At 43.5% G+C, this 25,390-nt stretch overlaps 1 protein-coding gene and 1 pseudogene across 1 annotated transcript; both read right to left on the reverse strand.

The window, feature by feature from the left end:
- Positions 1-4,897: 4,897 nt before the first annotated feature.
- On the reverse strand, positions 4,898-11,560 carry LOC123488958 (annotated as a pseudogene).
- A 1,216-nt stretch (positions 11,561-12,776) lies between these two features.
- On the reverse strand, positions 12,777-21,671 carry LOC123488959 (probable ATP-dependent RNA helicase DDX27). The gene is given in 12 exon segments (XM_045219692.1): positions 12,777-12,897; positions 13,948-14,068; positions 14,867-14,958; positions 15,857-15,953; positions 16,072-16,178; positions 17,429-17,456; positions 17,458-17,607; positions 17,963-18,044; positions 19,288-19,441; positions 20,452-20,593; positions 20,918-21,017; positions 21,397-21,671. Coding segments are annotated over 12 exon segments (1,449 nt in total). The 3' UTR covers positions 12,777-12,796.
- Positions 21,672-25,390: the final 3,719 nt, after the last annotated feature.

Here is a 25,390-nt window from a genome sequence, read left to right on the forward strand (position 1 = left end):
AAGGCATTGTGTTGTGTGACAGAACTGCACATTTTAGAGTGGACTTTTATTGTTCCCAACACAAGGTGCATCTGTGTAATGATCATGCTGTTTAATCAGCTTCTTGATATGCCACACCTGTCAGGTGGATGTATTATCTTGGCAAAGGAGAAATTATGACTAACAGGGATGCAAACAAATTTGTGCACAACATTTGAGAGAAATTAGCTTTTTGTGCCTATTGAACATTTCTGGGATCTTTTATTTCAGCTCATGAAACATGGGACCAACTCTTTACACGTTGCGTTTATATTTTTGTTCAGTATATAACATTTTCTGTAGAATAACTATTTTTCAGAGAACACACCAATACAGCACTATGTGTACATTTAGAGGGTAGATGGTTTCTGTATTAATTTTTTATTTTATTTCACCTTTATTTAACCAGGTAAACCAGTTGAGAACAAGTTCTCATTTACAACTGCGACCTGGCCAAGATAAAGCATAGCAGTGCGATAAAAACAACAACACAGAGTTACATATGGGGTAAAATAAAACAAAAATCAAAAAAAAAATACAACAGAAATACAATTAATATACAGTGTGCAAATTTAGCAAGTTATGGAGGTAAGGCAATAAAATAGGCTATAGTGCAAAATAATTACAATTTAGTATTAACACTGGAATGATGTGCAAGAGATGATGTGCAAATAGAGATACTGGGGTACAGATGAGCAAAATAAATAACAATATAGGGATGAGGTAGTTGGGCGGGCTAATTTCAGATGGGCTGTGTACAGGTGCAGTGATCGGTAGGTGCTCTGACAACTGATGCTTAAAGTTAGTGAGGGAGATAAGCGTCTCCAGCTTCAGAGATTTTTGCAATTTGTTCCAGTCATTGGCAGCAGAGAACTGGAAGGAATTGCGGCCAAAGGAGTGTGTTGGCTTTGGGGATGACCAGTGAGATATACCGCTGGAGCGCAGACTACGGGTGGGTGTTGCTATGGTGACCAGTGAGCTAAGATAAGGCGGGGATTTGCCTAGCAGTGATTTATAGATGGCCTGGAGCCAGTGGGTTTGGCGACGAATATGTAGTGAGGACCAGCCAACAAGAGCGTACAGGTCACAGTGGTGGGTATTATATGGGGCTTTGGAGACAAAACGGATGGCACTGTGATAGACAACATCCAAATTGCTGAGTAGAGTGTTGGAGGCTATTTTGTAAATGACATCGCGAAGTCAAGGATCGGTAGGATAGTCAGTTTTACAAGGGCATGTTTGGCAGCATGAGTGAAGGAGGCTTTGTTGCGAAATAGGAAACCGATTCTAGATTTAACTTTGGATTGGAGATTCTTAATGTGAGTCTGGAAGGAGAGTTTACAGTCTAACCAGACACCTAGATATTTGTAGTTGTCCACGTGCTCTAGGTCAGACCCGTCTAGAGTAGTGATTCTAGTCGGGTGGGCGGGTGCAAGCAGCGTTCGGTTGAAGAGCATGCATTTTGTTTTACTAGTGTTTAAGAGCAGTTGGAGGCTACTGAAGGAGTGTTGCATGGAATTGAAGCTCGTTTGGAGGTTTGTTAACACAGTGTCCAATGAAGGGCCAGATGTATACAAAATGGTGTCGTCCGCATAGAGGTGGATCCGAGCGTCACCAGCAGAGAATTGATATACACAGAGAATAGAGTCGGCCCGAGAATTGAACCCTTTGGCACCCCCATAGAGACGGCCAGAGGTCCAGACAACAGGCCCTCCGATTTGACACATTGAACTCTATCTGAGAAGTAGTTGGTGAACCAGGCGAGGCAGTCATTAGAGAAACCAAGGATTTTTAGTCTGCCAATAAGAATGCGGTGGTTGATAGAGTCGAAAGCCTTGGCCAGGTCGATGAAGATGGCTGCGCAGTACTGTCTTTTATCGATTGCGGTTATAATATCGTTTAGGACCTTGAGCGTGGCTGAGGTGCACCCATGACCAGCTCGGAAACCGGATTGCATAGTGGAGAAGGTACGGTGGGATTCAAATGGTCGGTGATCTGTTTGTTAACTTGGCTTTCAAATACTTTCGAAAGGCAGGGCAGGATGGATATAGGTATGTAACAGTTTGGATCTAGAGTGTCACCCCCCTTTGAAGAAGGGAGATGACCGCGGCAGCTTTCAATCTCTGGGGATCTCAGACGTTACGAAAGAGAGGTTGAACAGGCTAGAAATAGGGGTTGCGACAATTTCGGCAGCTAATTTTAGAAAGAAAGGGTCCAGATTGTCTAGCCCAGCTGATATGTAGGGGTCCAGATTTTTCAGCTCTTTCAGAACATCAGCTGTCTGAATTTGTGTGAAGGAGAAGCGGGGGGGCAAGTTGCAGCGGAGTGTGCAGAGCTGGTGGCCGGGGTAGGGGTAGCCAGGTGGAAAGCATGGCCAGCCGTAGCAAAATGCTTGTTGAAATTCTCGATTATTGTAGGTTTATCAGTGGTGACAGTGTTTCCTAGCCTCAGTGCAGTGGGCAGTTGGAAGGAGGTGCTCTTATTTTCCATGGAATTTACAGTGTCCCAAAACTTTTTGGAGTTTGTGCTACAGGATGCAAATTCTGTTTGAAAAAGATAGCCTTTCATTAACTGATTGTGTATATTGGTTCCTGACTTCCCTGAAAAGTTGCATATCGCGGGGGCTGTTCGATGCTAATGCAGTGCGCCACAGGGTGTTTTTGTGCTGGTCAAGGGCAGTCAAGTCTGAGGAGAACCAGGGGCTATTTCTGTTCTTAGATCTGAATTTTTTGAATGGGGCATGCTTATTTAAGATTGAGAGGAAAGCACTTTTAAAGAACAACCAGGCATCCTCTACTGACAGAATGAGGTCAATATCCATCCAGGATACCCCAGCCAGGTCAATTAGAAAGGCCAGCTCGCAAAGTGTTTTAGGGAGCGTTTTGACAGTGATGAGGGGTGGTCATTTGACCACTGACCCATTACGGACACAGGCAATAAGGCATAAGGCAGTGATCGCTGATATCCTGGTTGAAGACAGCAGAGGTGTATTTAGAGGGTACATTTGTCAGGATGATATCTATGAGGGTGCCCATGTTTACAGATTTTGGGTTAAACCTGCTAGGTTCGTTGATAATTTGTGTGAGATTGAGGGCATCTAGTTTAGATTGTAAATTGGCCGGGGTGTTAAGCATATCCCAGTTTAGGTCACCAAGCAGTACGAACTCTGAGGATAGATGGGGGGCAATCAGTTCACATATGGTGTCCAGGGCACAGCTCGGGGCTGAGGGGGGAGTCTGTAGCAAGCGGCAACAGTGAGAGATTTATTTCTGGAAAGGTGGAGTTTTAGAAGTAGAAGCTCAAAATGTTTGGCCACAGACCTGGATAGTACGATAGAGCTCTGCAGGCTATCTCTACAGTAGATTGCAACCCCACCCCCTTTGGCAGTTCTATCAAGACGTAAAATGTTGTAGTTGGGGATGGACATTTCTGAATTTTTGGTGGCCTTCCTAAACCAGGATTCGGACACTGCTAGAACATCAGGGTTGGCGGAGTGTGCTAACGCAGTGAATAACTCAAACTTAGGGAGGAGGCTTCGGATGTTAATGTGCAAGAAACCAAGGCTTTTACGGTTACAGAAGTCAACAAATGATAACGCCTGGGGAGTAGGAGTGATACTGGGGGCTACAGGGCCTGGGTTAACCTCTACCTCACCAGAGGAACAGAGGAGGAATAGAATAAGGATACAGCTAAAGCCTTTAAGTACTGGTCTTCTAGTGCGTTGGGTACAGAGAAAAAAGGGTCAGATTTCCGGGCGTTGTAGAATAGATTCAGGGCATTATGTACAGACAAGGATATGGAAGGATATGAGTAGAGTGGAGGTAAACCTAAGCGTTGGGTAATGATGAAAGAGATAGCATCACTGTAGGCACCGATTGAGTCGGTCTCCGCGTGAATGGGGGGTGGGACAAAGGAGCTATCTAAGGCAGGTTGAGCTGGGCTGGGGGATCTACAGTGAAAAAAACGATATGTTCTGGATCGATAACGCGCTGTGCAGACAGTGCAGACTGGCCGATAATAGTCCAGGCTAGAGCTGGCTGGTAGGCAGTGCAGGCCACGGACAATGGTGAAAAACCGCTAACGGTGGCTAATAGCAAGTAGCTAGTTAGCTGGTTAGCTGGCTACTCCCGTCCGGTAGACAGAGAGGTAGATAGCCGGGATATGGGCCTGCTCGAGGCTAGCTCAAGGCTAACTGGTGCTTGCTTCGGGGGCAGTGGTGATTAGCCAACAGCAACATCCATTTGGTTGCGGCTAGCTAGTTGCGATCCGGTGTAAATGTCCAGTGATTCAGTTATTCCGGCAGAAAATCCGATGTTCTGGGTGAAAACCGCTAATAGCAAGTAGCTAGTTAGCTGGCTAGCTAGTTTCAAAAATAACATACTTCCTATAGAACAGCTGTGTTTACCTGACATAACCCTGTCACAATCAAATACTGAATATCTGAGATTCGTTGATAATCGTAGAGCAGAATCCTGTATTACTTCTTTGATTTACTGAGTCAATCCAACACACTGGAGCTGTGACAATTTGTTTGTATTTATTGCATAATCCCAGATTGCTTTTTGGCTGGCACACAACTGAGCCTTGCACTGGTCTTTTCCCCAGTCAGATCAAAACATGCGTCACTTAAGGTGGCACAGCCAATCGCACACCTGTGTGGTTTGTGTGGTCATGACGACTGTGCACTTTGCACAAGCTAAGCACAGTTACGTTGCCAGGGTGACAGAAACTTGTAGAGCAAAAGTTGCCTTTGAGGTGAGGGGTTCAGTGCATGCATCTTTTGAGATTCATTTTCTATGTAATTAGTTTACAAAATTATGCGCAATGGAAATATATACGCTCTCGCAGTCTGGCGTTGCCTAGGTGATGAGAGGGAGTATTACCGGTACAGTCTCCATCTGTCTGCCAGACTGAGAGTCCACACATCCAGAATAATATCCTCCTCATCCTCACTCATGGCTGAGCTGCTGCCCAGCTCTCTCCTGATACGATGTTTCATCTTCCTCTTCTGCACCCGCTGCATCTGTGAACATAGAGAGGGACACGGCAGACTTTTAAAATAACGTTAACTACACCTTTAACTCAGCACCTGTCTTTCTACCATACTCCTAAGCTAAATACTGTGAATAGGAAGCAGGAGGTTGTCATTTTAAATCAATAAGCAGCTAAATTAGTTTGTGATTCACAGATGATGTATGATGCAATGTGTTTTAGCTATATTGTTAACCAATTAGTTTGGATCAAGGCTAGTTATAGGTTCTCACCTCCCAGCCTTCTTCACTCTGTTCTGCCTGTATCTCAGTGTTCTCCATGTTCATGGCCAGCATCAGTTCTGCCATATCCCTGACCGTCTCCTCCATCTTCCTTCGATCATCATCACGACTATGATGCATGTCTGAGACTTCTACGTAGCGTTCCGCCTGGATCAGGTCTGCCTCCTCCGCTATGTCGATCAGGTCGTCCTCTTCGTCCTCAGCTTCCTCCATTTCCCCATCTATCACAAAATAGAGAGGTGAAAATGTGTTAGACAATTTCGATCTTGTCTCATCGCTGCAACTCCCCAACGGGCTCGGGAGGCGAAGGTCGAGTCATGCGTCCTCCGAAACATGACCCTCCAAACCACGCTTCTTAACACCCGCCCGCTTAACCTGGAAGCCAGCCGCACCAATGTGGCGGAGGAAACACTGTTCAACTGAAGTCTACACCTGTTGTATTAGGCGCATGTGACAACATTTTCATTTGCTCTGCACCTGTTCCATTTGTTATTTCTGATCATGTTGTGTCTTGTCTACTGTGACGATTATGGAATTTTGGGGTAACGATTAATTGTAATGCATGGTTATTATTAACATTGTTGAAAACAAATGGAGCTTGTAACGCATCATAATGTATCTTCGAAAACAAGTTACAACACATTGTACCTAATGAATACAACAATCAATCAATCAATCAATCAATTTTATTTTATATAGCCCTTCATACATCAGCTAATATCTCGAAGTGCTGTACAGAAACCCAGCCTAAAACCCCAAACAGCTAGTAATGCAGGTGTAGAAGCACGGTGGCTAGGAAAACTCCCTAGAAAGGCCAAAACCTAGGAAGAAACCTAGAGAGGAACCAGGCTATGAGGGGTGGCCAGTCCTCTTCTGGCTGTGCCGGGTGGAGATTATAACAGAACCATGCCAAGATGTTCAAAAATGTTCATAAGTGACAAGCATGGTCAAATAATAATCAGGAATAAATCTCAGTTGGCTTTTCATAGCCAACTGCTTTGGGGACACCCCTGTCTCAAAAACTAATGTTTTGACCGCTTCGAACTTTTGGAAATGAATCTTCTCCTCCCGACAGTGCCGTTCTGCTCGTAAAATGATTACCAACTTTACCCACTTCATGTAAAAATGAAAAACTGCTATTGGGTAAACTATATCTACTGGAATATAAAGTTGAAGCCCCCTTCTCCTGAAATGAATGTATTAAGAAGATTATGACAATCATTGTTTTATAATTCACGGTTATTGTCCATAATTGTCATTTACAAGAATATACAATAATTGTTCGAGCCCTATGTCTGCTTTCTGTAGTACTGCAGTGGCTTCTCACCTGCATTGCCATTTTGAGGATGTGGTGTCCTCTGCTGGAAGGCAGTGGAACCTAACCCCAGCCACTCCATTATCAGAGAGGGCTTCTTCCCACCATAGCTGTGAAAACCATCCAGGGCCTGAGAGGAAAAGTACACATTAAGAGTAAGTATTGTCTCCTCTCTGGCCAATGGCAGATCATTACAGATCAACATCGTATCATAAAGCTTTTCTGGAAATGTCAGACCTACTTTGTTAACGTGAATCCTAAGCCTTGTATAAGCAGCAAGGGTTGACGTACTCATTGTAGTTATCCTATCTGACATCAACATAGTTCTACAAGTAGCAGAGGTGGGGGGAACTATTAGTTATAGTCATAGCAGTAGTCACCGGTCCGATAGTGGTAATTGTATCAGTCGGACAGACGGCCAATAATCTACTAATATATCTTTATGTTTTACAGTAGTATCAACGACTCACCGGCTGGAGGGACAGGCTTTCCCAGTGCTCCTCTGAGATGAACCTTTGGAGGAAATGCTCCCTTAGAATGCCCCGCAGACTGCACTCCAGCTGCACAGACTGAGTCTGGATCTTAGTCTCTTCTGTCCGCAGTGCATCATAGATCTGAGGGGAAACAATATTCTGAGCATCAGCATGTGGTTTTATTTCCCTAAAAGACTATTTCCCCAAAAGATAGCCAACCTGGCTGTTATATTCCTGACACAAACGGAAACTGAGCTACATTGACTTCAATAGGAGTGCTCATTTACAATTTACTTTTGAAGACTATTTCTCGAATTTTAGCATAACTTTCAGGTTTCCAACACTAACTCTCACCTCACTGTTGGCTCGGCGAAGATGTTGCGGTAGGTGGCGGCGGAAGTCATGGGACCTTTTCAGCTCCCTCAGAGTGAAACGCTTCAGGTCCTCACTGTTGCTTCGCCCACCCACTCTTACAATACCGTCTGGTAAAAACTTGTGGATACCTATGGTGCACAATGTTAAACAAATGAACTTGTGGATACCTATGGTGCACAATGTTAAACAAATGAACTTGTGGATACCGATGGTGCAGAATTTTAAACAAATGAACTTGTGGATACCGATGGTGCAGAATGTTAAACAAATGAACTTGTGGATACCTATGGTGCACAATGTTAAACAAATGAACTTGTGGATACCTATGGTGCACAATGTTAAACAAACATTGACTATGCAACGGTACCCCCCTGTATATATAGCCTCCCTACTGTCACTTTATTTTATTGTATATATAGCCTCCCTACTGTCACTTTATTTTACTTCTGCTCTTTTTTTCTCAACACTTTTTTGTTGTTGTTTTATTCTTACTTTTTTGTTTAAAATAAATGCACTGTTGGTTAAGGGCTGTAAGTAAGCATTTCACTGTAATGTCTGCACCTGTTGTATTCGGCGCATGTGACCAATAAAATTTGATTTGATTTGATTTGAAATGAAAAAGCTGCTGATACATACGATGACAAAAGTGCCCTTCAGAATTATATTTGGTCAAACACAAATGATGGTACATCTGGCATATTTCAAGAGTGGCTTGAAGTCGAAAATAACTGAATTCAAGAAGCAAAAAGTAGTGTGGGACAATCATGCATTCATATACTGTACATCCATGGTTCAATATGTGGGAAGCAGGAGGCCTACCTTCCAGGAACTGGTCCAGAGCGTGGTTGGTGTAACAAACCACCAGCAATGGGGAGGTGCCAAAGACACCTTTCCACACCTCCTGATTGGTCAAAAAGAGCTTGGGCGATCTTTAGTCCTGTGTAGGTCTTCCCCTGAGATTATGAGTAAGGAGAGAAAACGAATGTCCAAAAGTGTTACCCTCCTGCAGGTCCACTAAAGCCTATACATGAAGCAACTTGGCATACAAATGTTAAACTTTTGGCCTAGAAAATTTACATGTACATTAACATGATCTAATTCAATATGTATGATTTTTTTCAATATGTATTCTACCTGTGCCTGGGGGTCCCTGGATGATGGCCAGCTCCTTGGTGAGGGCAAGCTGAAGGGCTCTCATCTGGGACTCGTCCAATCCCAGCTGCTCCATCAGGATCCAGAGTGTGGAAGCGGTTGATGCTGCTCTTGAACTCAGGCACCGCAATAGCAGACAGGTCATACGTATCCCCCCTTGGCAGGTAAGCAGGAGGATGGACATCTGAGCTGCATTCCACTATATACCTGCAATTTACATGTCGTCACAAATCAAAAATATACTTTTTGTTAGTCGGAAAGTTACTCCAGCCCCCATTGGATAACAGTGTTCTCATTCTTCATTACAATAATTGATATGCGGTAAATGTTCTGTCACAAAATGTCTGCCAAATATAATCTAGCAGCTGGTGGAAGAGGTACACTACCGGTAAAAAGTTTTAGAACACCTACTCATTCAAGGGTTTTTATTTATTTTTACTATTTTCTACATTGTAGAATAATAGTGAAGACATCAAAACTGTGAAATAACACATATCGAATCATGTAGTAACCAAAAAAAGTGTTAAACAAATCAAAATATATTTGAGATTTGAGATTCTTCAAATAGCCACCCTTTGCCTTGATGACAGCTTTGCACACTCTTGGCATTCTCTCAACCAGCTTCACCTGGAATGCTTTTCCAACAATCTTGAAGGAGTTCCCACATATGCTGAGCACTTGTTGGCTGCTTTTCCTTCACTCTGCGGTCCGACTCATCCCAAACCAAATTTCCACCGGTCTAATGTCCACTGTTCTTGGCCCAAGCAAGTCTCTTCTTCTTGTTAGTATCCTTTAGTAGTGGTTTCTTTGCAGCAATTCGACCATGAAGGCCTGATTCACACAGTCTCCTCTGAACAGTTGATGTTGAGATGTGTCTGTTACTTGAACTCTGTGAAGCATTTATTTGGGCTGCAATTTCTGAGGCTGGTAACTCTAATGAACTTATCCTCTGCAGCAGAGGTAACTCTGGGTCTTCCTTTCCTGTGGCGGTCCTCATGAGAGCCAGTTTCATCATAGCGCTTGATGGTTTTTTGGACTGCACTTGAAGAAACTTTCAAAGTTCTTGAAATGTTTTGTATTGACTGACCTTCATGTCTTAAAGTAATGATGGACTGTCGTTTCTCTTTGCTTACTTGGGCTGTTCTTGCCATAATTTGGACTTGGTCTTTTACCAAATAGGGCTCTCTTCTTTATACCACCCCTACCTTGTCACAACACAACTGATTGGCTCAAACGCATTAAGAAGGAAATAAATACCACAAATTAACTTTTTAAGAAGGCACATCTGTTAATTGAAATACATTCCAGGTGACTACCTTGAGAGAATGCCAAGAGTGTGCAAAGCTGTCATCAAGGCAAAGGGTGGCTATTTGAAGAATATCAAATATATTTTGATTTGTTTAACACTTTTTTGGTTACTACATGATTCCATATGTGTTATTTCATAGTTTTGATGTCTTCACTATAATTCTACAATGTAGAAAATAGCATCAACAACACCGGTGCGATAGCCAGTACATACGTAGGGCTGAATAATGATTGAATTCAACAACGACAGACAGTACACTGACCTCTGAAAGGGCAGATCCTCTACTTCCAGCTCCTGCAGCCCTTCGAGGACGTAGCGGTAGGCCTCAAAGTAGGCGGTTGTCTCCACCATGAGGAAGGACTGGTGGGCCTCCACTCCTGCCAGGGCTCGCCTGCTCTCCGCTGAGAAACTGATCTGGACTAAACCCTTCTCTAGCTCCTTGGGGTCCCGGTCCGACACAGTGGCAAACAGGAAGGTTTCAAAGTTGTCACTCGACATGCAGACCAGGGAGCCGTATATCAGCCGCTTGGAGTTCTGCCAGCGGACAAACTGTGCGGGACAGAGAATAAGATGAACATATATTTGAATGCACTCTACAACACAATGTTGGCATGTCTTGGTAAGTTATAATTTTTCTGTTCAAATACTCAATAGAAATGATTGACCTTAAGAGGTTTGGAGTCAAACTGGACCTTATAGGCCAAACCAGACTGGGTGCACATTGGAACCACCAGTCGCGTGTCAAAGTACACTGTGATGTCATCGAAGCGCCTCTTCCTCAAAGGGATGTCTTTATTGCCCAGGTCCTGCTGGCTCTGAAGCAGCTGCTTTATGCCCTCTCGAAGAGGTCTCACAAAGTCCTCTCGCATGAGCCGGAAGTGCGTGTCCAGGTAGATCAGTCAACTGGCATAGCGGTTGGAGATGATGTTGGGCCTGAGGAAGGGATTCTGTTCCTGGTGGATCTCCTCTGGGGTTGGGTAGATGGGCAGGGCCCTGAAGTCGGCCTCCCCAGGTGGGGCGTCCTCCTGGGGGTGATGAAGGAGTAGTTGTCCGACTTCAGGGTGCCCTCCCTGGCTCTCTCCTGGAGGTGCTCCACCAGTTCCTGGATCCTCTCCAGGCTCTCCTCCGTCTGCTCCAGGACATCCACCCCCACGGCTCGCAGGCTGTTGATGACTGGTCTGAAGAGGGCCACTATCATGGACACGGCCTGGATCGAGCTAGCTGGGAATATCCTGAGCACCTCAGAGAGAAGGGTCATGATGTTGTCCAAGTGCTGGGGGTACTGTTCCCGGCGAGTGGGGTCGAACTCGGACCCCATTCCCATCACATAATGGGGCAGGATGGTTCGGAGGAATCCAGAATGCTTGATTAAGCCAGCCAAGTGCTGTAAGGTTCGGCGGTCAGTTTTGGACAAGAAGGCCTTGCACAGGACTTGGCAGAGGAGCTGAACGAGGTCCTGTCGCATCTCTCTCTCGTCGAGGAGAGCTTGCAGTCCATAACTGGAGGCCAGAGTGATGGCTATTTCTGAAGGGTCTTTCCCTGAGAGCTCCTCCAACGTTCTGTACCCCATTGGATGAGCCTGAGGGGCGCCACCATCTGCAGATCTTCCTCTCCCTCTCTCTCCACCTCTTCCTCTACCTCCCCCTCTCACTTCTCCTCTGCCTCTACCTCCCTCTCTCTCCTCCTCTGCCTCCTCCTCTCACTTCTCCTCTGCCTCTCCCTCTCTCTCCTCCTCTGCCTCCCACTCTTTCTCCTCCTCCTCTTCCCCCCCAACCCCTCGCACCCTCCCCTTCTCCTGCCCTGTCATCTCGCTCTCTCCTATCCTCCCTTAGGTTCCCCCTATTAACACCTCTCCTCTCTCCCCTGGCCCCCCTACCTCTTCCCCCTCTCCCTCGGTTGGCTATCCCTTCCTCTTCTCTCTGACCAGCCTCAGCACCTGAGGGGCAAATAACAGGGAAATCTATGTCAATCTAATGGAGGAAATACCAATCATGTCTTACTTAATACAAAACAAAAAATACATCTCCTTACCTATTCTGTGATCGACATGGTTGGCTCCTCTACCTCTCCATCTCCTGCCCCTGTTTGGGTTTTCCATTCAGGCTGAACTACTATTGGTCCTCTAGGACAAGAAATGAAACCCAGCATAACACATATTGAATGTTTATAACAACGGAATTTATCAATTTGTTAAAACTCATTCCAAAACAGAGGCAAACTTAATATTGATGCATGATTATTGTATACTGTGGTGGATGCCGTACGCCATCTAGTGGATAGACAAATATGACGTTTTTTGGTTTTGTTTACGTGGAAATGGTATAGGTTTCATTTCTACTGAAATTACGTCACTTGGCTACAGTGAATAAATTATACATCGATTGTAACAGTCAGTATATCTATCGAAATACATCTGGATCCCTCGAAACCAAAGGTGAATATTTCACCCCAAAATGTCAGTGTTTTAGGACAGTCATGGAATGATGCAAATGAATAGTGAGTCATTTGTATTTTATTCCGGATCTGCAGCTACTCTTCCTAAGTGTCCAATCACAATTACATACAATAAAACAATACATAACACAACACATTATTACACACTACCATAACATCTGCTATACAAAATCAATAATACAGCAAAATAACAATATTACAATTTGTAGAGTGCGTGTGTTATCATGTGTTTGTCTCGTCACAATCCGCGCTGATCCATAAAGTGTAATTTCATCCGTTTTTTAGATCTGATTTTATTGCTTGACTGAGTTCCATATAGTCATGGCTACCTACCATATAGTCAAGTCACCTACATACAGCCAGGTTTCCTGCGTGGTTTTCAACGTTTCAGTGCAGTTAGGGTATTAACTACGTTTAGGAAAGACACTTACCCAGCTCTGTACTGCTTGAGTGCTTTCTTACTGGTGTTTGTAAGTTCTTTGTCAAATACAGACTTCTTGGCTGGTTTACCAGCTTTCTGTTTCGCTCCTAAATGCAAAGAAATACAGACAATCCATGAGTTATGTTGTAGGACCCAGTATTTAGTTATGTTGTAGGACCCAGTATTTAGTTATGTTGTAGGACCCAGTATTTAGAAGGACTCAGTAATTAGTTATGTTGTAGGACCCAGTATTTAGTTATGTTGTAGGACCCAGTATTTAGTTATGTTGTAGGACCCAGTATTTAGTTATGTAGTAGGACCCATTATTTAGTTATGTAGTAGGACCCAGTATTTAGTTATGTAGTAGGAGCCATTATTTATGCAGCCAACAGAGTAGCATGGGGCTGGAGAACAGAGGTGAATTGGTCTAACAGAGTTGTAAGGAGGGGCACCTTGTAAACTGTTTCATACATCTTAAGGAAGCACACAGAGCCCAAAGCAAGGGTCCCAATGCATGCAGCAAAAAAAACAACTGCTTCACACACAAAAAACATGAACAATTGCATTTTGTTCGCTGCTGGTTAAAACAGGAAGAGGTGTACCTGCACACTGCAATCAGATATGAATGTGCCTGAACACCAAAGTGCTTAATGTCCACATTGGGATGATAGTGGTGGCCGTGGAAGTCTTCCAAGCCACTTGGGAACATAGAAAATGAAAGACCAGGGCCTGTATTCATAAAGCTCCCGAGGGGCGCAGCGGTCTAAGGCACTGCATCTCAGTGCTATAGGCGTCACTACATTATTATTTTTTGGGGAAACCAGACCCCCTGGTTCCATTCCAGGCTGTATCACAACCGGCCGTGATTGGGAGTCCCATAGGGCGGCGCACAAATGGCTTAGCATCGTCCGGGTTTGGGCCCGGGTAGGCCATTGTAAATAAGAATTTGTTGTTGACTGACTTGCCTAGTTAAATAAAGGTAAAATACAAAAATAAAATAATAAAAGAGTAGAAGTGCTGATCTAGGATCAGCTGTCCATGTAATGTTATTCATTATGATCCTATTCATTATGATCTAAACGGATCCTGGATCAGCACTTTTAGTGAACATTGGCCCAGTTCTTTAGAAGTTGTAAAGTATATGATAGAAGACCCACCTTTCTGGACGGCCTCGTCCTCTGGCATGGCCCTGGCTCGTTTGGGTTTCCGGTCCTTCTTGGCTGCTCGCTCAGCGTACATCTGGGACTTGAGGATCTCAAACTGGGCTCTGTCCTCGGACTGAGAAGCACACAGAGAGAAAACAGTGAAAAGATACATAGCTAACCGGAATAGCACTTGACAAAAATATGATGAATAATGTGTGTACACATAACAGGGTTGGGGTCAAATAATATCAATTCAGGAAGTTAACTGAAATTCCTATTCCAAAATGGAATTAACCTCAACCATGATACCAAAGCTCTGGAGCATCACTTTTAACATTTCACCCTTGTCTCCTGTATAATTAACATGTATATGACCATGTATTCTAAGTTCTATAGAAATGATAGGGATATGTGGTCATTCACAACATAAATGTCACCATAGCTAATTGAATTTCAGTGGTGACAAGTAGAGGAAGAAAAAAGCTAGCTAGCTTTAAATGTTTAAATGTATGGTCAAAGTAATAAAGCTCAGATTATATGGACATACGTCTATCCGGAGAACTACAAAATGATTGCAAAGAATGCAAAGTAAACATAGATGTCTAGATGACAGGACTGACAGCTTGGAGACAGCTAGCCTAAGTTGGACTTTCAGCTGTATGCATGCCTTACGGGTTTAGAACTAGTTCAATACAATATTTAGTGAACAGAGGTCATAAACAGCAGATTATTAGTCAAATGTAAATGGTTTTGATGCTATAAAATATGTAAACGATAAAATCAAGATTCCTGAGTGGAAACACCCTTAATGGGGAATTCTGTTAACATTATTTTTAAGTACACAGAGAAAAGACAGAAGATCAAGGAAAACGATGAACAAAATCAAACACAAAGTCGTAGTCTACCAGAAAAGCTAAATTAGCACACATACCGACAACTCTTTCTTTTTCCCCTCCTTGATGAACTTCTCCCTCTTCTTCTTTCCTCTCAGGGCCAAGTCAAAGTCGGCCAGAGCTTTGGTCACTGGCGGAGACAAGGGTGAAAGGGATAAATCATGAATGATGCAAATGGGGCTCAGTTGTCCCTATGTGCTTTTAGGGGTCATATGCCCACCTTTACAAGGAGCTCACAAACAGCTCAAAGAAAACAAATACATCAGCTCACAGACAGTTATGCCCCAAAAGGCTCATTTTGATTTACATACAAAGTTTTGACCCTAGCTGGGTCTTAGTCAAGGGCCTGTTTAAGTTGAGCTGTAGTTCGAGCTCATGTGCATGGGTTGCAGTGAGATGAGCTATTCTGTCCATGGTAATGCACTTTATGTAGTTTCACATCTAACGGCATGCTGGGATCAGAAGATGCCGTCTAGCAGTAGTGAGGAAGATGCCGTCTAGCAGTAGTGAGGAAGATTCCGTCTAGCAGTAGTGAGGAAGATTCCGTCTAGCAGTAGTGAGGAAGATTCCGTCTAGCAGTAGTGAGGAAGATTCCGTCTAGCAGTAGTGAGGAAGATTGACCGTCTAGCAGTAGTGAGGAAGATTCCGTCTAGCAGTAGTGAGGAAGATGCCGTCTAGCAGTAGTGAGGAAGATGCCGTCTAGCAGTAGTGAGGAAGATGCCGTCTAGCAGTAGTGAGGAAGATGCCGTCTAGCAGTAGTGAGGAAGATTCCGTCTAGCAGTAGTGAGGAAGATTCCGTCTAGCAGTAGTGAGGAAGATTCCGTCTAGCAGTAGTGAGGAAGATGCCGTCTAGCAGTAGTGAGGAAGATGCCGTCTAGCAGTAGTGAGGAAGATTCTGTCTAGCAGTAGTGAGGAAGATTCCGTCTAGCAGTAGTGAGGAAGATGCCATCTAGCAGTAGTGAGGAAGATGCCGTCTAGCAGTAGTGAGGTTGACAGGCCTATAATGTGTGTTGGTCTGTGGTACTCACTGCGGTCTTTTTTGCGCTCGTCGTGCGTTTGGAACCACATCCTCTGGGGATCCGTCTCGTCTGCGTTCTGTGCCAGCCGCTTCTGCGCCACGCTGATCTGAATGACACGTTGACACGTGCGCGCACACACACATGAGCATAGGAATACACTACCATGTATACACAGATGAACACAAGTACACACACACACACACACACAACATGCAGCTTTTTACCTGAGCCTCTGAGTGAGACATGGCCCTCTCCTCTCTCTCCAGGCGCATCACGGCGTACACGTCCTTCTCCAGCTTCTCAATCAGGTCTCTGAACTTCAGAATCACCTCTGGTGGAGAGACAACTTCAGAATCACCTCTGAAGGAGAGAAAACCGCTCACAGTCTCACCTCTGAAGGAGAGACAACTTCAGAATCACCTCTGAAGGAGTGAAAACCGCTCACAGTCTCACCTCTGAAGGAGTGAAAACCGCTCACAGTCTCACCTCTGAAGGAGAGACAACTTCAGAATCACCTCTGAAGGAGAGACAACTTCAGAATCACCTCTGAAGGAGTGAAAACCGCTCACAGTCTCACCTCTGAAGGAGAGACAACTTCAGAATCACCTCTGAAGGAGAGACAACTTCAGAATCACCTCTGAAGGAGAGACAACTTCAGAATCACCTCTGAAGAAGTGAAAACCGCTCACAGTCTCACCTCTGAAGGAGTGAAAACCGCTCACAGTCTCACCTCTGAAGGAGTGAAAACCGCTCACAGTCTCACCTCTGAAGGAGTGAAAACCGCTCACAGTCTCACCTCTGAAGGAGTGAAAACTGCTTACAGTCTCACCTCTGAAGGAGTGAAAACCGCTCACAGTCTCACCTCTGAAGGAGAGACAACTTCAGAATCACCTCTGAAGGAGAGACAACTTCAGAATCTCCTCTGAAGGACAGAAAACCACTCACAGTCTCACCTCTGAAGGAGAGAAAACCGCTCACAGTCATCACAAAGGCGCAACCTCAACAAAATGATCCATCCATTTACCTAGCGGCCATGAAATTGAATAAAACCATTTCAGAAAAACTTTCATATGTATATTTTTTGGTGGATTAGACTCTCCCTTTTAAATGAACAACACACAGTATCTTGAATGAGTGGTAGGTATACCAAGGTTCCTTTTATTAGGTTTGATTTATTCACCCATGTGAGTCCCATTGAGATAGAAATTTACTTTTGAATAGTCTAGAAAATTAATCCTTCCTTTAAGGAATTGCAGATTTGAATTGGTTGGATTGGTAAAAGTAACGGGGTGATATCCTTGCTAACACCGATCCAAACACTTAAAGACCTTACCACAAGGAAGGAAGGATGCATTTCTGCAGTATTTCAATAGGGTCGTGGTATTTTTTATTTATTTTTTGTCATTTTAGCAGACGCTCTTATCCAGAGCCACTTACAGGAGCAATTAGGGTTAAGTGCCTTGCTCAAGGGCACATCGACAGATTTTTCACCTAGTCGGCTCGGGGATTAGAACCAGCGACCTTTCGGTTACTTGCACAACGCTCTTAACCACTAAGCTACCTGCCGCTTTGAGCTTTTACCTTGTGGCAGGACGCGGGCCTTCACGGGGGGTCTTGGCCTTCCTGACGATGTCCTTTAGCATCTTCCTCTCAGTCTCGCCCACCAGGGACACAGAGCGACCCACCTTGCCGGCACGGGCCGTGCGGCCCACCCTGTGAACGTAGTGCTTCACTGTGTTGGGCATGGTGAAGTTAATCACCTGGGGAGGAGAAGAGGACGTTAAGCGGGTGCATCTCAATAATCGAGAAAGTGGCTTCTTGGGCATGGCGACCAGCTAAGGAGGAGAACGGGTTTCTTTCTACAGTGAAGGCCAGTTTTGATATAAACTCTAACTACTAGTCTTCCGTCAGCTACTCGATTAAGTTCAGGGAGGAAAAAAGATACTAGAACAAAATGTAGGAAGCAGGGCGGTAGTTCCACCCCCCTCTCTCCGCAGTGATTTGTCTAACTAATCAGTGATGAAAGCAGTTCAATAATGTCAAGTATTCTTGTAAAGCATTTTCCTTAGAAACAACATTTTCCTAGCACATAAACACTTTACAGTTAACCCTTACCGCGTCTTGACTCGTCGATATCCAGACCTCTAGCCGCAACGTCTGTGATACAAGGATGTCAATCTGTTCATCTTTGAACCGCCTATGGAGATACACAAACTATTTACTATGATGAGATACACAAACTATTTACTATGATGGAGATACACAAACTATTTACTATGATGGAGATACACAAACTATTTACTATGATGGAAATACAAACTATTTACTATGATGAGATACACAAACTATTTACTATGATGGAGATACACAAACTATTTACTATGATGAGATACACAAACTATTTACTATGATGAGATACACAAACTATTTACTATGATGGAGATACACAAACTATTTACTATGATGAGATACACAAACTATTTACTATGATGGAGATACACAAACTATTTACTATGATGGAGATACACAAACTATTTACTATGATGGAGATACACAAACTATTTACTATGATGGAGATACACAAACTATTTACTATGATGGAGATACACAAACTATTTACTATGATGGAGATACACAAACTATTTACTATGATGGAGATACACAAACTATTTATTATGATGGAAATACACAAACTATTTACTATGATGGAAATACACAAACTATTTACTATGATGAGATACAAACTATTTACTATGATGAGATACATTAAATTATTTACTCCATCTTACATAACCCTTGTTTGGGTTAACGCATCTCAACTCAATACTGTCATTGTCACACTGCTCCTCGCTGTTCTTATGAACAGCAGAAAACTGAGTTTTTGAGATCAATCCAGCTACTGTATTGTGAGTCACAGCATACTTGTATACTCAGCCATCACCTTTGTCTGAATTCGTCTCAAGGCGTGGTGATGGCTGGGTATGTATTCAACTGATAAGTCTGAGTCACACTGTAGGGGCCGACCCAAATCCTACTGTGTTGGCTCGGATAGTTTATTTACACATTGTCCATTACAGCACCGTTCCAGCAACTATGGTGGATGTGTAACCATTCCAGCACTGTACAGCTCGGCTTTGCTTGGCCCTGTAGTATGTGGCTGTCAGAGTTACAGGGGAGCTACACTGGGGCGTCACAAAAACAGTAAGGTTTTAGCTGCTACACTGGAAGCATAGCTTTAGACGGCGTGAGCAGAGCACAAGCCCACTTAATCCAGAGTTCTACGGCGTGAGCCGCGCGTTGAATTCCTGAAAATAGAATCAGAGGGTAATTCTAAGCTGAGCAAGCCTCTCGCAGAACTGCCACACTGCTTCGCCCAGGTTTCACTGAAAAGTTAGGAGCCAAGTGTAGCTTGGCAGTTTAGTTGGAGAGAGTCTAGGTACCTGAGGCTCTCCAGTCTCTGGGTCTGGGACAGGTTTCCGTGCAGCTCTCCCACCTTCAGCCCCATCAGGCCCAGGAGGATGTGCATCCGGTGGGCCTGCTTCTTGGTCTGGGTGAACAGCATCACGTGGTCCTGGAACGTCCGCGTCAGCAGGGCTGAGACACACCCACCCAGGAGACAACACACACACAGACCCACCCAGGAGACAACACACACACAGACCCACCCAGGAGACAACACACACACAGACCCACCCAGGAGACAACACACACACAGACCCACCCAGGAGACAACACACACACAGACCCACCCAGGAGACAACACACACACAGACCCACCCAGGAGACAACACACACACAGACCCACCCAGGAGACAACACACACACAGACCCACCCAGGAGACAACACACACACAGACCCACCCAGGAGACAACACACACACAGACCCACCCAGGAGACAACACACACACAGACCCACCCAGGAGACAACACACACACAGACCCAGGAGACAACACACACAAACAGTTATTCACCAGATTGGAAGAGAAATGGAAAAGCACAAGGTTCAACAAGCTGAGCAGTGAACTTTCTGCTACATGTAGTACTATACTCCACAGTGAACTTTCTGCTACATGTAGTACTATACTCCACAGTGAACTTTCTGCTACATGTAGTACTATACTCCACAGTGAACTTTCTGCTACATGTAGTACTATACTCCACAGTGAACTTTCTGCTACATGTAGTACTATACTCCACAGTGAACTTTCTGCTGCATGTAGTACTATACTCCACAGTGAACTTTCTGCTACATGTAGTACTATACTCCACAGTGAACTTTCTGCTACATGTAGTACTATACTCCACAGTGAACTTTCTGCTGCATGTAGTACTATACTCCACAGTGAACTTTCTGCTGCATGTAGTACTATACTCCACAGTGAACTTTCTGCTACATGTAGTACTATACTCCACAGTGAACTTTCTGCTACATGTAGTACTATACTCCACAGTGAACTTTCTGCTGCATGTAGTACTATACTCCACAGTGAACTTTCTGCTACATGTAGTACTATACTCCACAGTGAACTTTCTGCTACATGTAGTACTATACTCCACAGTATACAGAACAAATGGACTGTGATAGTCATCCAGACCACTCACCTGCCACAATAGCCTCCCTGTCTCCTTCCCTGGCCGGTCGGATCCTGACAAACTCCTGTCTAAGGTAGGGTGCCACGTCTGTGTTACTGTTCACAAAGATACGAACCGGCTGCTTCAGAGAGACCGACGCCAAGTCTTTTACCTGGAGGGAGGGAGAGAGGGCGATCGTGAGAGAGAGAGAGATCGTGAGAGAGAACACTATTTCAATAAACGACACAGAAAAGGAATGGAAAACGAATCACTAGTGATCAGAATGGATTAATAAGCAGTATGTGTCAACACAAACCATGATGGTGCACCATCACCATCACCAGACACTGACTCAATTCTTCAGCCAATCATCAAGATGATGACAAGGCCAGTCGGGCGGGTAAGCGCTGAGCTGGAACACACCCTGTATTTATCCTAGACCAGGTTTGGTGGCCAAATGTGATGATAATAAAGGAATGCAGGTTGTAATCCTCACCTCCTCGCTCATGGTGGCAGAGAAAAGCATGGTCTGTCTCTGGTAGGCACACATCCTGATGATCTCCTTCATCTGCTCTTCAAAGTACTCGTCCAGCATCCTGCAATTTAGGGGAACTTTTATGATGCACGGAAATGACAAAATACAAGTGAAAATCTGGGCTGTATTCATTAGGGCACACAACGGAAAACGTTTTTAAATGTTTTGCAACAAAAACAAAAGTCCAGGCAGTCCCTCCACGTTTTACTTTGTTTTCGTCCATTTGTTGCCTACTGATGAAAACGACCCAGAAAAAATAATAATAATCCTATGTTGAAAATGTATTTAGCCTGTAAACGATAGGCCTTAATACTGTATCTGTTGGTAAGATGGTCCAAACGAATGGGGTTTTACCATAGACTTATATCAATAACTAGACCAAGTTATGAAAACTGCGTCTCATTCATTCCTATGGATGGATTGGCCTATAACAGTCTTACCGGTCGGCCTCGTCCAAGATGAGGATCTCAATCTGGCTGAGCTCAAAGGAGGGCGTGTTGTGCAGGTGGTCAATCAGTCGACCTGGCGTGGCGATCAGGACGTCAGGTCCCATCCGCAATGCCGCCTCCTGGGATTTGATGTCCAGACCCCTCTTGTGATGAAGGCCCTGGAGAAGCTGGTCGTCTGTGGCAGACGCTCTGCTGGATCCCCAACAGTTCGCGCACTTCACCAAGAGAGGTGTGGACGACGCCAAGCTGTTCCTAATGGACGCCATCCCACCGACATCTGGAGAGCAGGGGGTTCTTTGTCAGGCTCCTGTAGTGTGGAATTCTCGTCCCTCGCATTTAACACCACGCAGCATGCCATTCTCGCCAGAAAACTTGACTCACAGTTCAAACTCGACCATGGCCTTATTTTATGGATTATGGATGTTTTAACTGATAGGCCACAGAGAGTCTTCAGGAGGAAGCCCCTCAGGATGGACCAGGTGATCATCCATGGTGAGGAGGTGGACATTGTGGACCAGTATAAATATCTTGGTACCATCTTTTATAACACCCTGAAGTTTGAAAAAAAAAAACACAGACGCCATCATCAAAAACGCTCACCAGAAACAATACTTCCTCAGCAAACTGAATTCATTCAGTGTCCACAAATCGATATTGCAAACTTTTTACAGTTCTTTCATCGTTCTGTTTTTCTCCTTCGTATGCTGGTTCACATCTCTTTCTGTCAAGAACAGGAATCGCCTCTCCATGCCATTGTAAACACCTGTTGTAAGATCACTGGGGTGTCTCTCAGAAGTCCGGCTTCATTCTTTGAGCAGCAGGCCAGGAGGAAGACCTATGACATCACCCATGTCCTCTCAACCCACAGCTTCAACCGCTCCTCATTGGATGCCACCTGCACTGTCTCAAGCGCTTCACCAATAGGGGCAGGGCCTCGTTTGAGCCCGAGGCCATCCACCTGGTTAACAGGACCATTAAGGAAGACCTAGAGACTATTCTAGAGATAGCTTAGCCCTGACATTGATTAACAACTTTGACTACCATGAACTTTTAGTTTCTTAAATTGCACTCTGCACCCTTAACTGATGCCTTAATAAGTGCGTATATTTATTTTTTATACTGTTAGTGTGTGTTTGTCCTGTCTGAAGCAGCCTTAATTGTCCCTTGGGGATTAATAAAGTTGTATTGTATTGTATTGTACTTTATTGTATTGTATTGTATTGTATCTAAAAGGGCAATATTCAAGGCTCATGTGGGTTAGGTGTCAATCTCTAAAAGGGCAATATTCAAGGCTTATGTGGGTTAGGTGTCAATCTCTAAAAGGGCAATATTCAAGGCTCATGTGGGTTAAGTGTCAATCTCTAAAAGGGCAATATTCAAGGCTCATGTGGGTTAGGTGTCAATCTCTAAAAGGGCAATATTCAAGGCTCATGTGGGTTAGGTGTCAATCTCTAAAAGGGCAATATTCAAGGCTCATGTGGGTTAGGTGTCAATCTCTAAAAGGGCAATATTCAAGGCTCATGTGGGTTAGGTGTCAATCTCTAAAAGGGCAATATTCAAGGCTCATGTGGGTTAGGTGTCAATCTCTAAAAGGGCAATATGCAAGGCTTATGTGGGTTAGGTGTCAATCTCTAAAAGGGCAATATTCAAGGTTCATGTGGGTTAGGTGTCAATCTCTAAAAGGGCAATATTCAAGGCTCATGTGGGTTAGGTGTCAATCTCTAAAAGGGCAATATTCAAGGCTCATGTGGGTTAGGTGTCAATCTCTAAAAGGGCAATATGCAAGGCTTAGGTGGGTTAGGTGTCAATCTCTAAAAGAGCAATATGCAAGGCTTAGGTGGGTTAGGTGTCAGTCTCTAAAAGGGCAATATGCAAGGCTTAGGTGGGTTAGGTGTCAATCTCTAAAAGGGCAATATGCAAGGCTTAGGTGGGTTAGGTGTCAATCTCTAAAAGGGCAATATGCAAGGCTCCTGTGTGTTAGTATAGCTATATACTGTATGCAACTGGTTCCAACCTGGACTCAGGGGTAGACGTAACATAGTAAATGTAAATCTGTCTCCCTCCATTTAGTATGTTATGTTACGTTTCGTATGGTATGAATTAATTTGTGGATGTCCATCATCCATTTCATATGATATGTTACAAATTACAATTCGTATGATATGTTGAGAATTGCAATTCGTACAATATGTTATGAATTTGCAATACGTACGGTATGTTACGAATTTCTATTTGTTGTGGTTAACAGTAGCTATGTGGCTAGGTGGCTAACGCTAATGCTAGCTAGATGGATAATATTAGCTAGGCTAGGTGTTAGGGTTAGGGGTTAAGGTTAGGGTTAAGGTTAGGGTTAAGGTTAGGGTTAAAGTTAGGGTTAGGAGTTAGGTTAAAGGGTTAAGTTTAGGGTTAGAGGAAGAGTTAGCTAACATGCTAAGTGGTCGCAAAGTAGCTAAAAAGTAGTAAGTAGTTGCAAAGTTGATAATTATCTAAAATGCTAAACATTTTCGTGATGGGGCTCTAGACGTTCTCGTCATACCCTCCTTTTGTTTTTGCCTTAAGTAACTTTCTGTAACTGATACCAAACGTAACATATAAAACTAATTTGTGTGTCCTCGGATTTACATTTAGTATGTTACGTCTAGTCTATGAGACCAGGCTGGTATAGCTGTATGTATAGCTGTATACTGTATCCAGGGTAATCTGATTACCAAAAAACGGTAACTGTAATCAGTTACGTTACCAGCAAAAATATTGAAATCAGACTACAGATACTTTAGATTTCTTGGGGGAAAAACTTCAGTACTTCTTGGATTGCTTTTAAATTCAGAAAGGAAGTTTACAAGAAAGGGAAGAAAAAAAATGGACACCTTTCTGTTTTCTAAAGGGCATTAAATTCAGCATTGAAAAAAGGCACAAGTTTAGGTTTATTCCACTTGAGCGAGTCTGACCACAAGTCAGAGACCATTATGATGACACACCAAATGATGACTACCAATCAGAGACCATTATGATGACACACCAAATGATGACCACCAATCAGAGACCACTATGATGACACACCAAATGCGTTTGATGGATTATTTGTGTCTTCTTCTAATGCCTCTTAAGGGGAAAGCAATCCAAAAGTAACGGAAAGTAATCAGATTACGTTACTGAGTTTGGGTAATCCAAAAGTTACTGATACAAACGTTGGACAGGGAACTAGTAACTATAACATTTACATTTTAGTCATGTAGCATATAACATATTACATTCTGCATGTAACCTACCCAAACCTGACTGTATGTACAGTATAGCTGTATGTATAGCTGTATAGCTGTATGTATAGCTGTATGCATAGCTGTATGTATAGCTGTATGTATAGCTGTATGTATAGCTGTATGTATAGCGGTTTAGCTGTATCTACAGCTGTATAGCTGTATGTATAGCTGTATGTATAGCTGTATGTATAGCTGTATGTATAGCTGTATGTATAGCGGTTTAGCTGTATCTACAGCTGTATAGCTGTATGTATAGCTGTATATATAGCTGTATGTATAGCTGTATATATACTGTATGTTAGCTGTATGTATACTGTATGTATAGCTGTATATATAGCTGTATGTATAGCTGTATGTATAGCTGTATGTATAGCGGTTTAGCTGTATCTACAGCTGTATAGCTGTATGTATAGCTGTATATATACTGTATGTATAGCTGTATATATAGCTGTATGTATAGCTGTATGTATACTGTATGTTAGCTGTATGTATACTGTATGTATAGCTGTATATATAGCTGTATGTATAGCTGTATGTATAGCTGTATTTATACTGTATGTATACTTTATGTATAGCTGTATGTATAGCTGTATATATACTGTATGTATAGCTGTATATATAGCTGTATGTATAGCTGTATATATACTGTATGTTAGCTGTATGTATACTGTATGTATAGCTGTATATATAGCTGTATGTATAGCTGTATGTATAGCTGTATGTAT

This window comes from Coregonus clupeaformis, unplaced genomic scaffold (assembly GCF_020615455.1).
Source record: "Coregonus clupeaformis isolate EN_2021a unplaced genomic scaffold, ASM2061545v1 scaf2624, whole genome shotgun sequence".
Classification (NCBI taxonomy): domain Eukaryota; kingdom Metazoa; phylum Chordata; class Actinopteri; order Salmoniformes; family Salmonidae; genus Coregonus; species Coregonus clupeaformis.